This window comes from Oncorhynchus mykiss, chromosome 10 (genome assembly GCF_013265735.2).
Source record: "Oncorhynchus mykiss isolate Arlee chromosome 10, USDA_OmykA_1.1, whole genome shotgun sequence".
NCBI classification, from domain to species: Eukaryota; Metazoa; Chordata; class Actinopteri; order Salmoniformes; family Salmonidae; genus Oncorhynchus; species Oncorhynchus mykiss.
Genome location: NC_048574.1, coordinates 62,348,893 through 62,362,914, shown reverse-complemented (window position 1 = coordinate 62,362,914; position 14,022 = coordinate 62,348,893). Strand labels below are relative to the sequence as shown.

Here is a 14,022-nt window from a genome sequence, read left to right as displayed (position 1 = left end):
CCGATGGGAATGAACCATCCTCGGACTTGGGTTACCGTAAAGTAAATACTCTGAACTGGGAGCAGGGGAACAGCCCAGTGGCCTCAGTCTGTCTGGATCTGACCTGTGGTCAGATCCTGTGTGTGAAAGCCTTTGTGTTACAGTTAAAGTCTCGGTGTCTGTCTCTGACTTGAGGACGGCGTTTGCCGGTCCACTGACCTCCATGATGCTGCGTCGTGTCCTAGGCTTGGGCGCAGCAGCGGTGTGTAGGTCTTCCGTGGCTACAGGGGGCGCTACTCCAGTGGTTTCTACTGTCTGGATGTCTCTGCTGTGCCGTGGGTCCTCCACTCCTTCAGACCTCTCCTGCTTGACCCCAGGACCTCTAGCCTCTGCAGCCTGACAAGAGAGGTTTATTACCGGCACATGAGTTGAATTAGTTAACAATGTCGTAGTGAACTCACAAGCTCTTATGACAGATAAATAAGGATGAACATGAATAGCTGAGGAGAGCCTTTCTGAAAAACTGGCCACATTCGATGTACTGTAATTTTGATGTAACTCTATGACACTAACCTCTATCACGATAACGTTCTGGGTTGAGGTTCCACTCCCCTCATCAACAGTGATTGGTTGGTCATCTCTCCATGTATTGTGTCCCACTGGCTTCACAAAGCTCCTGTGGCCTCCAGTGAGATGTCCTTCACCTGAGACAATGATTGAGGGAAAAGTATGTTAGGTTAGCTACTCTCAATGCTCAACAGTATATTGTACACTAATGACAGTATACATTTGGCAAAAATGTAAGGTAGCACTTCTAAAAACTTCATACACTATTGATTATGTTCCATGCATCATATTTTAAAAGTATGACAATAGGAAATGTGGTTAGAATATGATACTGTCTTTGTGCAATAAGAATTGTCTTAATTGACCTGCCTAGTAAAATAAAACAAATTGTGTAAGATAGCTAAGTAATCAGGGTAAGTATTGCACACTATCCAAACATTAACCATAGACTTAGATAAACGTCCCATTATGGGTCAGTGAGAGCATGGGCAATGCCATTGTAGTACAGACTGAGATATGTTCCCGGATTCATCCAATAGCATTGAGGAGATTACCAATAAGTGCATAGATGACGTCGTCCCCAAAGTGACCATATGAACGTATCCAAACCAAAACCAATGGATTTCCAGCAATAGCAGCACTGGGCTCAAGTTAGAGCTAAAGTATCTATATCCACAGTAAAACGAGTCCTTTATTGACATAACCTGAAAAGGCAGCTCAGCACGAAAAAGAGGCCACTGCTCCAAAACCGCCATAAAATGTCAAACTACGGTTTGCAACTACACATGGGGACAAAGATGGTACTTTTTTCTTATGAAACAAAAATAGAACTGTTTGGCTATAATGACCATCGTTATGTTTGGAGGAAAAGGGGGGGGGTTGCAAGCCAAAGAACACCATCCCAACCGTGAAGCACGGGGGTGGCAGCATGCTGTGGGGGTGCTTTGCTGCAGGAGGGACTGGTGCACTCACAAAATAGATGGCATCATGAGGTAGGAAAATTGTGTGGATATATTGATGTAACATTAAGACATCAGTTAGGAAATTAAAGCTTGGTCGCAAATGGGTCTTCCAAATGGACAATGACCCCAAGCATACTCCAAAGTTGTGGCAAAATGGCTTGAGGAAGCTTGTGGAAGGCTACCCAGAACATTTGACCCAAGTTAAACAATTTAAAAGGCAATGCTACCAAATACTAATTGAATGTATGTAAACTTCTGACCCCCTGGGAATGTGATGAAAGAAATAAAAGCTGAAATCGCTTTACTATTATTCTGACATTTCACATTCTTAAAATAAAGTGTGGATCCTAACTGGCCTAATACAGGGCATTTTTACTGGGATTAAATGTCAGGAATTGTGAAACTGAGTATTTTGCTAAGGTGTATGAACTTCCAACTTCAACTGTATGTAAGAATGCTGTTCATTGACTACAGCTCAGCCTTCAACACCATAGTACGCTCCAAGCTCATCATGTAGCTCGGGGCCCTGGGTCTGAAACCCACCCTGTGTAACTGGGTCCTAGTGTTAGATGGGCTGCCCCCAGGTGGTGAAGGTAGGCAACAACACCACCACTATGCTGATCCTCAACAGAGGGGCCCCACAAGGGTGCATGCTGTGCCCCCTCCTGTACTCCCTGTTTACCCATAACTGCGTGGCCACTCAAGCCTCCAACTCAATCATCAAGTTTGCAGATGACAAACCAGCAGTAGGCCTGATCACCAACAACAACGAGACAGCCTACAGGGAGGTGAGGGCCCTGGCGTAGAGGTGCCAAGAAAATAACCTCTCCCTAAACAAAACTAAGGACCTTATCGTAGACTTCAGGAGACAGCAGAGGGAGCATGCCCCCATCCACATCCATGGGGCCGCAGTGGAGAAGGTGAAAAGCTTCAAGTTCCTCGGCGTACATGTCACTGACAAACTGAAATGGTCCACCCAAACAGACAGTGTGGTGAAGTAGGTGCAACAGCGCCTCTTCAACCTCAGGAGGCTGAAGAAATTTGGCTTGGCTAAGATCCTCAAACTTTTACACAAGCACAGTTGAGAGCATCCTGTTGGGGTGTATCACAGCCTGGTACGGCAACTGCACTGACCGCAACTGCAGGGCTCTCCAGAGGATGGTGTGGTCAGCCCAACGTATCACCGGGAGCACAGTGCTGGCCCTTCAGGACATCTACAGCACCCGGTGTCACAGAAGGCCAAGAATTTCATCAAGGACAACGGCTTGTTCACCCACTATCATCCAGACGGCGAGGTCAGTACAGGTGCAGCAAAGCTTGGACCGAGAGACAGAAGCAGTTTCAATCTCAAGGCCATCAGACTACTAAATAGCCATCACTAGCCGGCCTCCATGTAGTACCCTGCCCTGAACTTAGTCACGGTCACTAGCCGGCTACCACCCGGTTACTCATCCCTACATCTTAGAGGCAGCTGCCCTGAGTACACAGACATGGAACACTGGTCACTTTAAATGTTTACATACTGTTTTTCATATGTATAGTGTATTCTAGTCAAGTTCATCCTATTCAACTATTCCTGTACATATACTATTCTAGCCACGTATTCTTCAGATATTCTATCCGCATACTGTCCATAATATCTATACATCCCATCACATACATTCATATATACACTGAACAAAAATATAAAACGCAACATATGAAAGTGTTGGTCATGTTTCATGAGCTGAAAAAAACTAAAACAAATGTTCCATACACACCAAAAGCTTATTTCTCTCAATGCTGTTTACATCCCTGTTACTATCTCTTTTGCCAAAATAATCCATCCACCTGACAGGTGTGGCAAATCAAGAAGCTGATGAAACAGCATGATTACACAGGTGCACCTTGTGCTGGGGACAATTAAAAAGGCCCCTCTAAAATGTGCAGTTTTGAATCCAGCCCAGGATTCCACATCCGGCCTCTTTACCCAGACAGCTGATGAAACCCTTGCCTTGATGACAGCTTTGCACACTCTTGGCATTTTCTCAAATCAGCTTCACCTGGAATGCTTTTCCAACAGTCTTGAAGGAGTTCCCACATATGCTGAGCACTTGTTGGCTTCTTTTCCTTCACTCTGCGGTATAACTCATCCGTAAACATTTCAATTGGGTTGAGGTCGGGTGATTGTGGAGGCCAGGTCATCTGATGCAGCACTCCATCACTCTCCTTCTTGGTCAAATAGCGCTTACACAGCCTGGAGGTGTGTTTTGGATCATTGTCCTGTTGAAAAGCAAAATGATAGTCCCACTAAGCGCAAACCAGGTGGGATGGTGTATCACTGCAGAATGCTATAGTAGCCATGCTGGTTAAGTGTGCCTTGAATTCTAAATTTAAAAAAAATCAGACTGTCACCAGCAAAGCACCCCCACACCACCACCTCTGTGCTTCACGGTGGGAACCACACATGCTGAGAATCTGTTCACCTACTCTCCGCATCACAAAGACACTTCGGTTGGAACAAAAAAATCTAATTTGGACTCATCAGACTAAAGGACAGCTTTCTTCAGGTCTAATGTCCATTGCTGGTGTTTTCCTTGGGCCAAGCAAGTCTCTTCCTGTTATTGGTGTCCTCTAGTAATGGCGTCTTTGCAGAAATTTGACCACGAAGGCCGGATTCAGTGTCTCCTCTGAACAGTTGATGTTGAGATGTGTCTGTTACTTGAACTCTGAAGCATTTATTTGGGCTGCCATTTCTGAGGCTGGTAACTCTAATGAGCTTATCCTCTGCAGCAAAGTAACTCTGGGTCTTTCTTTCCTGTGGCGGTCCTCATGAGAGCCAGTTTCACCATAGTGCTTGATGCTTTTTGTGACAGCATTTGAATAAACCTTAAGTTCTTCATTTTCCGTATTGGCTGACCTTCATGTCTTAAAGTAATAATGGACTGTTTATCTTTGCTTATTTGAGCTGTTCTTGCCACAATATGGACTTGGTATTTTACCAAATAGGGCTATTTTCTGTATACCACACCTACCTTGTCACAACATCTGATTGGCTCAAAACACATTAAGAAGCAAAGAAATTCCACAAATTAACTTAACAAGGAACACCTGTTAATTGAAATGCATTCCAGGTGACTACCTCATGAAGCTGGTTGAGAGAATGTGTGAAAAGCTGTCAAGGCAAAAAAGGTGGCTACTTTGAAGAAAATCTGATTAAAATATTTTGATTTAACTTTTTTGGTTACTACATGATACCATGTGTTATTTCATAGTTTTGATGTCTTCACTGTTATTCTACAATGTAGAAAATAGTACAAATAAAGAAAAACCCTGGAATGAGAAGGTGTCCAAACTTTTTACTGGTACTGTATATATATTCATACTCCGGACTCCGACATTGCACGTCCTTATACACTGCTCAAAAAAAATAAAGGGAACACTTAACACAATGTAACTCCAAGTCAATCACACTTCTGTGAAATAAAACTGTCCACTTAGGAAGCAACACTGATTGACAATACATTTCACATGCTGTTGTGCAAATGGAATAGACAACAGGTGGAAATTATAGGCAATTAGCAAGACACCCCCAATAAAGGAGTGGTTCTGCAGGTGGGGACGACAGACCACTTCTCAGTTCCTATGCTTCCTGGCTGATGTTTTGGTCACCGCACAGCCCTCCATGTGCTCGCCAGAGGTAGCCTGACTGCCATTAGGTACCGAGATGAGATCCTCAGACCCCTTGTGAGACCATATGCTGGTGCGGTTGGCCCTGGGTTCCTCCTAATGCAAGACAATGCTAGACCTCGTGTGGCTGGAGTGTGTCAGCAGTTCCTGCAAGAGGAAGGCATTGATGCTATGGACTGGTCCGCCCGTTCCCCAGACCTGAATCCAATTGAGCACATCTGGGACATCATGTCTCGCTCCATCCACCAATGCCACGTTGCACCACAGACTGTCCAGGAGTTGGCGGATGCTTTAGTCCAGGTCTGGGAGGAGATCCCTCGGGAGACCATCCGCCACCTCATCAGGAGCATGCCCAGGCATTGTAGGGAGGTCATACAGGCACGTGGAGGCCACACACACTACTGAACCTCATTTTTTCTTTTTTTAAGTTGGATCAGCCTGTAGTGTGGTTTTCCACTTTAATTTTGAGTGTGACTCCAAATCCAGACCTCCATGGGTTGATAAATTTTATTTCCATTGATAATTTGTGTGATTTTGTTGTCAGCACATTCAACTATGTAATGAAAAAAGTATTCAATAAGAATATTTAATTCATTCAGATCTAGGATGTTATTTTAGTGTTCCCTTTATTTTTTTGAGCAGTGTATTTCTTAATTCCATTATTTTACTTTTAGATTAGTATGTATTGTTAGATATTACTGTTGGAGCTAGGAATACAAGCCTGCAATAACATCTGCTAAACCTGTGTATGTGATCAATAAGATTTGATCTCAACGTTTCAAACGGACCACAATTGTCCCTGTTCCCAAGAACTCCAAGGTAACCTGCCTAAATGACTATGGTCCCACGGCACTCACATCTGTAATTATGAGTGCTTTGAAAGGCTGGACATGACATATCAACACCATCAACCCAGATACCCTGGACACACGCCAATTCGCATACCGCCGCAACACGCAACAGATCCACAGATGACGCAATCTCAGTTGCACTTCACACTGCTCTCTCCCAAGAGGGGCAATAACTATGTGAGAATTCTGTTCATAGACTACAGCTCAGTGTTCAATGACAAAGTCCTCTCCAAGCTTGGGACCCTGCGACTGAACACCCCTCTCTGAAACTGGATCCTAGACTGCCTGGCCCTTGGTGGTGAGGGTAGGCAAGAACACCTTCGCCACGCTGACCCTCAACATGGGGGCCACCCAGGTGTGTGTGCTTAGTCCCTTCCTTTAAACCCTGTTCACGTACAACTGCACGGCCACGCACAACTCCAATACCAACTTCACATTTGCTGACGATGCGACCGTGGTAGGCCGGCGATGAGACAGCTTACAGGGTGGAGATCAAAGACCTTGCACACATTCACATACACTACAAACCCACACATCATATACTGCTGCTAATCTGTAATTTATTTTACGCTTATTATCTATCCTGATACCTAGTCACATTACCCTGCCTTTATGTACATAACTGCCTCAAATACCTCGTACCCCTGCACAGTGATATCACAGACAGAAGGGGTAACCCAGACAGGTCACAGGGGCTATAAAGCTGAAGCATCCGTTTAGAACGTTTTCCCACCACCAATTTTGGTAGTGAGAGGAAGTCCAGTTGCGGGTAGTGGGAAAGGATGAAACTGGGCTGACATTCTGCACATTTTCTCATAGATGAAATGTCTTCTCTCAATTTTCTGTACCCAAAACTACAATATTTTACAAACACAGTGCACTAAGTTTTATAGACTTGATTATTTGCTAAAGTAAAAAAAGAAGCATTGTTTAGGAGTGCAACGTCATTGAGTTTGTGCACACGCACATTTTAGAGGAGGCGCAGCGGTCTAAGGCACAAGAAGCAATTGTGCACAATTGGCCCAGCGTCGTCCGGGTTTGGCCGTCATTGTAAATAAGAATGTGTTCTTAACTGACTTGCCTAGTTAAATAAAGGTTAAATAAAAACTAAAAATATACATACTACAACGTGCCAATAGTATCTTGCTAGGTATTGCTTGGCCCACCTCCTTGCTTGTTCCCACTGTAAAACGACATCTTATCTTTGGTTAGTTATAAATATGTTTGGTGATATGGTACTGATACTCTATGTACATAGCTATGTACATAGCTACTCTATGTACAATCTTGTGTATTTTATTCCTCGTGTTACAATTTGTATTTTGCTTCTTTTTTTTTTTACTCTGTCATTGGGAAGCACTTGTAAGCATGTATTTCACAGTAAAGTCTACACCTGTTGTAGTCGATGCATGTGACAAATACAATTTGATTGAAGACCATCTCCATTTTGAAGTTGTCCATTTTTTTTTCCTACTACTTCTATGAATTGGTAAACAAACTGAAAGCGTGCATACTGCCACCTGTATTGTGTTGTTTGAACAGGTATAAAGCCAAAGTTGGCGATTTACTGGCACCTGCAGTTATGGAATTTTTACTCATGAGTAGAATTCATTGGCTAGTCAAAAATACCTGAATGGAATAATGTGATCCTTCCGTAACTCATGAAGTCCCACCCAGTTTACTGCTTCAGAACGGTGAAAGTACTCAATGGCGCTGCTCATGCTAACAAGCTTTTGAGTCCACTATCATTCTCTAGGACCAAGACACAATTGTGGGTAACACATCTGAACACATGCGCAGAGGGGAACGGGGCGATGGGCCCCGCAGCCTCTGCCTTCTGCAAAATGTACCTCTTGCCATTCCTCTGTATCGATCGAGGATCTTGACACTACTGGGACGACGCTCCCGTGCCACCTTCAGTTCCAGCATCTGTAGTTTCCTCCGCAATCCCCGGTTTTCTTTTTGGCTTTGAGACATTTCCAAACGAAACACTGCATAGTCGTCGTCTATGAGTTTACAGACCTCTGCCACGGCTGCATTCGCTAACACCTCCATAATGGAGGCTATTTGAGTGTGAAAAACTACACAGTTAGCCATGTTAGCTAACGTTAACTACGAAGTTAGCCAGCTAGCGTTACCTAGAAAAATAACATCGAGTACTGTCTCCAACGTGAATTATAGACTCACCGAGTTAAGTATGTGACGCTGTGCAGTTAAACGAGTTTGAGTTCCAGGTTGTTAATAAACGTCAAAATAACAACAAACACGCTAACGTGGAAATTGTTATCACTTAACTTCCCTTTACACAGAAGATAAATGATATTATTGGTTGTCGTCATAGCTCTAAAGGCGTGGTTAAATCCATGCGCACTGTTCTCTGAAATACGGTACTACTTATTACATTACACATCAACAGTCCTATGATCAGTGGTTATGTCCGAATACCAACACAAGCGTACTATATACTTAATTAAACTGCATACTAATTTCGGCATTTGATTTAGTAGAATTCACTCGTCTTTTCCGACCCGTATTTTGGATTTTCACCCTCCAAAAGACTGCTATATACAGTATGTACAAAGTTATAATCTCCTAATGTGTAAATGTGAATATGAATTATGCCCCCATTTCAGATTACTCTGACGTTTTTCTTGCGCTGTACCCAATGATGTATGTTTTTCTTGCGCTGTACCCAATGATTTATGAAAGCTTGCTTGGTAGGTCGAAGTCCTTATTGTGGTTTTACAGATATGTTTTATTTTCACACTTTATTTGAATATTTATGAAATGCACATTGTTATATTTGGTATCACTAATTTGTTTTCCCTCGACTCCAAACCTATTCGATGCGTGGAACGGATGTGGGTGGGGCTGTGTCTACATAAGGGTGCTAATTTAAACAACTCACAAAAAGCTCTGAAGGCTGTGAGGGCGACACTTAAAGCTTATTAAAGAGCAGTGTTACTTTCAAGAGCAGTGTGTGGGTTTCTTATTTTTCTCATGTTTGGTATAGCCCTTGGTACACTCCAGATTTGACTGCCCTTGGCCAGCACAAAAACACCCTGTGGCGTACTGCACTAGCATTGAATAGCCCCCGCGATATTCAACTTTTCAAGGAAGTCAGGAACCAATACACACAGTCAGTTAGGAAAGCTAAGGCTAGCATTTTCAAACAGAAATGTGCATCTTTGCAGCAATAATTCCCAAATGTTTTGGAACACTAAAGTCCATGGAGAATAAGAGTACCTCCTCCCAGCTGTCCACTGCACTGAGGCTATCCCCACCCTGGCCAACAACTCTGCATCCTACAGCAACTGGTCCAAGGCCCGCCCCTTCTCTTTTACCCAAATCCTGACAGCTGATGTTCTGAAAGAGCTGCAAAATCTGGATCCCTACGAATCAGCTGGGCTAGACAATCTGGACCCTCTTTTCCAAAAAGTATCTGTCCGCCATTGTCGCAACCCCTATTAATACTCTGTTCAACCTCTCTTTTGTATCGTCTGAGATTCCTAAAGATTGGAAAGCGGCCGTAGTCATCCCCCTCTTCAAAGGGGGAGACACTCTAGACCCAAACTGTTACAGACCTATATCCATCCTGCCCTGCCTTTTTTAAAGTCTTCGAAAACCAAGTGAACTAACAGATCACCGACCATTTCAAATCCCGCCGTACCTTCTCTGATTTGCAATCTGGTTTCCGAGCTGGTCACGGGTGCACCTCAGCCATGCTCAAGGTTCTTAATCGATATCATAACCGCCATCGATAAGAGACAGTACTGTGCAGCCATCTTCATTGACCTGGACAAGGCTTTCGACTCTGTCAATCACCGTATTCTTATCGGCAGACTCAACGGCCTTGGTTACTCTAATGACTGCTTCGCCTGGTTCACTAACTATTTCTCAGATAGAGTTCAGTGTGTCAAATCGGAGGGCCTGTTGTCCGGACCTCTTGCAGTCTCTATGGGGGTGCCACAGGGTTCAATTCTCGGGCCGACTCTTTTCTCTGTATATATCAATGATGTCGCTCTTGCTGTGGGTGATTCTTTGATCCACCTCTACGCAGACAACACCATTCTGTATACATCTGGCACTGACGCTGTGTTATTAACAAACCTCAAAACAAGCTTCAACGTCATACAACACTCCTTCCGTGGCCTCCAACTGCTCTTAAAGGCTAGTAAAATTAAATGCATGCTCTTCAACCGTTCGCTGCCCGCACCCGCCCGCCCGACTAGCATCACTACTCTGGAAGATTCTGACCTAGAATATGTGGACAACTATAAATACCTAGGTGTCTGGCTAGACTATATAAACTCCTTCCAGACTCACATTAAGCACTATTGGCCTATTTATTGCCATACCTCCTTACTTCATTTGCACACACTGTTTACAGATTTTTCTATTGTGTTATTGACTGTACGTTTGTTTATCCCAAGTGTAACTCTGTGTTGTGGTTTTTGTCGCACTGCTTTGCTTTATCTTGGCCAGATTGCAGATGGAAATGTGAACTTGTTTTCAACTGGCCTACCTGGTTAAATAAAGGTGAAATAAAAGTATGCTTACAGTGCTTTTGGAAAGTATTCAGACCCCTTCACTTTTTCCGCATTTTGTTATGTTACAGCCTTATACATTTGTATACATTTTCACCTTTACATAAATATTCATACCCTTTACTCAGTACTTTATTGGTGGACCTTTGGCTGCGATTACAGCCTCAAGTCTTCTTAGGTATGCATTAAGCTTGGCCCACCATTTTTGGGGAGTTTCTCCCATTTTTCTCTGCAGATCCTCTCAATTTCTGTCAGGTTTGAAGGGGAGCGTCGCTGCACAGCTATTTTCAGGTCTCTCCAGAGATGTTCGATCGGGTTCAAGTCCGGGCCCCTCAAGGACATTCAGAGACTTGTCCCGAAGCCACTCATGCATTTTTTTGGCTGTTGACCTCTTGGAAGGTAAACCTTCGCCCCAGTCTGAGGTCCTGAGTGCGCTGGAGCAGGTTTTTGTTCAAGGATATCTCTGTATTTTGCTCTGTTCATCTTTCAGTTGATCCTGAAAAACAACCCCACAGCATGATGCTGCCACCACAATGCTTCACTGTAGGGGTGGTGCCAGGTTTCCTCCAGATGTGACACTTGGCATTCAGGCCAAAGAGTTCAATCAGGCCAAAGAGTTTCATCAGACCAGAGAATCTTGTGTCTGAGAGTCCTTTAGGTGGCCGGGGTAGGCCGTCATTGGGGACCTTCAATGCTTTTGGTACCCTTCCCCAGATCTGTGCCTTGACACAATCTTGTCCCGGAGCTCTATGGACAATTCCTATAACCTCATGGCTTGGTTTTTGCTCTGGCATCCACACTGTCACACTGGGAGCTTTATATAGACAGGTGTGTGCCTTTCCAAATCATGTCCAATCAATTGAATTTACCACAGGTGGACTCCAATCAAGTTGTAGAAAAATAGTAAGGATGATCAATGGAAACAGGATGCACCTGAGCTCAATTTCGAGTCTCATTGCAAAGGGTCTGAATACTATGTTTTGAAGAATAAAATAAAAAAACATTTCTAAAAACCTGTTTTTGCCTTGTCATTATGGGGAATTGTGTGTAGATTGAGTTAAATTATTATTTTTTTTAATCAATTTTAGAATAAGGCTGTAACAAAATGAGGAAAAAGGGGAGGGGTCTGAATATTTTCCGAATGCACTGTATAACTTTAGATGGAGCTGAATTTGTCTATGATCTTCAAAGCATTTGGGAGGGATTGAGATACATTGTCTAGATTAAGTAAGATATCATTGGCATATATATTTAGAGATATTGGTGTAATTTCATTTGATTGTCAAATTGCCTGGGCCAAGGGCTCCATAGAAGAAAATAGCAGAGGTGAGATGGGATCACCTTGTCTGCTACTTCTAGCTTTTCTGAACGGAACAGAGCAGATATTGCCTGTTATTACTATGGCTGAGGGATTGGTATATAGTATTTTAATCATATTAATGAAATTGGACCCAAGTCCCATATGTTCCAAAACCGACCCAAGATATGACCATTCTATTCTATCAAAAGCTTTTTCTGTGTCGAAAATAGAACTGCCCAAGAAGCTTTGCTTTCTGATAAAGCATTTAAGATATGTGATGAATGACGGCGGTTATCTGAGTATAATAGTTTTTTTTAAAACCTGCTTTGGTCCAGATGTATCAATTTGGGTAAGAAAGTTGAGACTGTATGACAAAATTGTTTGTCTGTGTGTATCAAAGATCGTGGCGATGGTAAGAACATTTGGTGACGTCCTTACCTTTTTTTTCCAATAAAAGTAACAGTGGACCTAATTGGTTACAAAATTAATAGACCTCAGGAGGAATACCGTCCCAACCAGGTGATTTGCCTTTCTTCATGTTATCCAATGCCCTTTTGAGTTCATGGAGAGAGATTTTTTTATTTTGCCTTTACTTAACTAGGCAAGTAAGATAAGAACAAATTCTTATTTCGAATGACGGCCCACCCCGGCCATCTGACTTTGTTAGGTCAGCAGTAGTCACAGAAAAACACAGCCATTTTCCAGCCAAAGAGAGGAGTCACAATAAGCAGAAATAGAGAAAATTAATCACTAACCTTTGATGATATTCATCAGATGGCACTCATACGACTTCATGTTACACAATACATGTATGTTTTGTTTGATAAAGTTCATATTTATATCCAAAAATCTCAGTTTACATTGGCGCGTTATGTTCAGTAATGTTTTGCCTCCAAAACATCCGGTGATTTTGCAGAGAGCCACATCAATTTACAGATATACTCATCATAAATGTTGATGAAAATGCAAGTGTTATGCATGGATTTAAAGATATACTACTCCTTAATGCAACCGCTGTGTCAGATTTCAAAAAAGCTTTACAGCGAATGCACACCATGGAATAATCTGAGTACAGCGCTCAGCGACCAAAACAAGCCATACAGATACCCGCCATGTTGTGTAGTCAACAGAAGTCAGAAATAGCATTATAAATATTCACTTACCTTTGATGATCTTCATCGGAATGCACTCCCAGGAATCCCAGGTCCACAATAAATGTTTGTCTTGGTCGATAAAGTCCATAATTTATGTCCAAATGTCTCCTTTTTGTTCGCGCGTTTAGTTCATAAATCCAAATTCACAAGGCACGAGCACTAGGTCCAGACAAAGTCAAAACAGTTCCATTACAGTTTGTAGAAACATGTCAAACAATGTATGGAATCAATCTTTAGGATGTTTTTATCATAAATCTTTAATGTTTCAACCGGACAATTCCTTTGTCTTTAGAAATGAAAAGGAACAGAGCTCGCTCTCACGGCCGCGCGCCTGACTTAGCTCATGGCATTCTGCCAGACTCCTTAGTCAAACAGCTCGTATTCTCTCCCCCTTCACAGTAGAAGCCTGAAACAAGGTCCTAAAGACTGTTGACATCTAGTGGAAGCCTTAGGAAGTGCAATCGGACCAAATTTACACTATCTTGGATAGGCAAAGACTTAAACCTACCAACCTCAGATTTCCTACTTCCTGGTTGGATTTTTTCTCAGGTTTTTGCCTGCAATATGAGTTCTGTTATACTCACAGACATCATTCAAACAGTTTTAGAAACTTCAGAGTGTTCTATCCAAATCTACTTATAATATGCATATCTTCCCTTCTGGGCCTGAGTAGCAGGCAGTTTACTCTGGGCACGCTTTTCATCTGAATGTGATTGTGATGTGATTCTGCCTTCTTGGTCTTCTCCTTTAGCAAGTATGGTGATTTTGAGTTTGAAACGATATGATTACACTCTTAGTTTTGTTTGGGGCTGATGAAAAAGCAGCCAAATGGTTCTCTATTATACGCGTGTCTTTTTGGTGCAGGTGTATTACTTGGAGCATTGCAATATCAATATGTTTTTTTTTTGCTAGGATAGCTGGAACGTTTGATCGAACTATTAAGGACTTTCAAGTTCCATGAGAGAATAGCTAGTGTTGCCATTGATTTTGTCA

General features: G+C 42.7%; 1 protein-coding gene across 3 annotated transcripts in view; it reads right to left on the bottom strand.

Moving 5' to 3' along the window:
• Window positions 1-14,022, bottom strand: part of LOC110534477 — a 60,242-nt gene that overhangs the window by 27,693 nt on the left and 18,527 nt on the right. The window contains exons 1-3 of one of the 3 annotated variants that reach the window (XM_036934465.1): window positions 7,879-8,356; window positions 553-683; window positions 199-375 (exon numbers count right to left, since the gene is read on the bottom strand). The exons of 1 other annotated variant lie outside the window; for it this stretch is intronic. In XM_036934465.1, coding sequence (XP_036790360.1) covers window positions 199-375; window positions 553-683; window positions 7,879-8,125 — 555 coding nt within the window. In that variant the 5' untranslated portion in view covers window positions 8,126-8,356. Of the gene's footprint in view, window positions 1-198; window positions 376-552; window positions 684-7,878; window positions 8,358-14,022 lie in introns of those variants that run through there. One more of the 3 variants, XM_036934466.1, reaches the window with a different exon arrangement.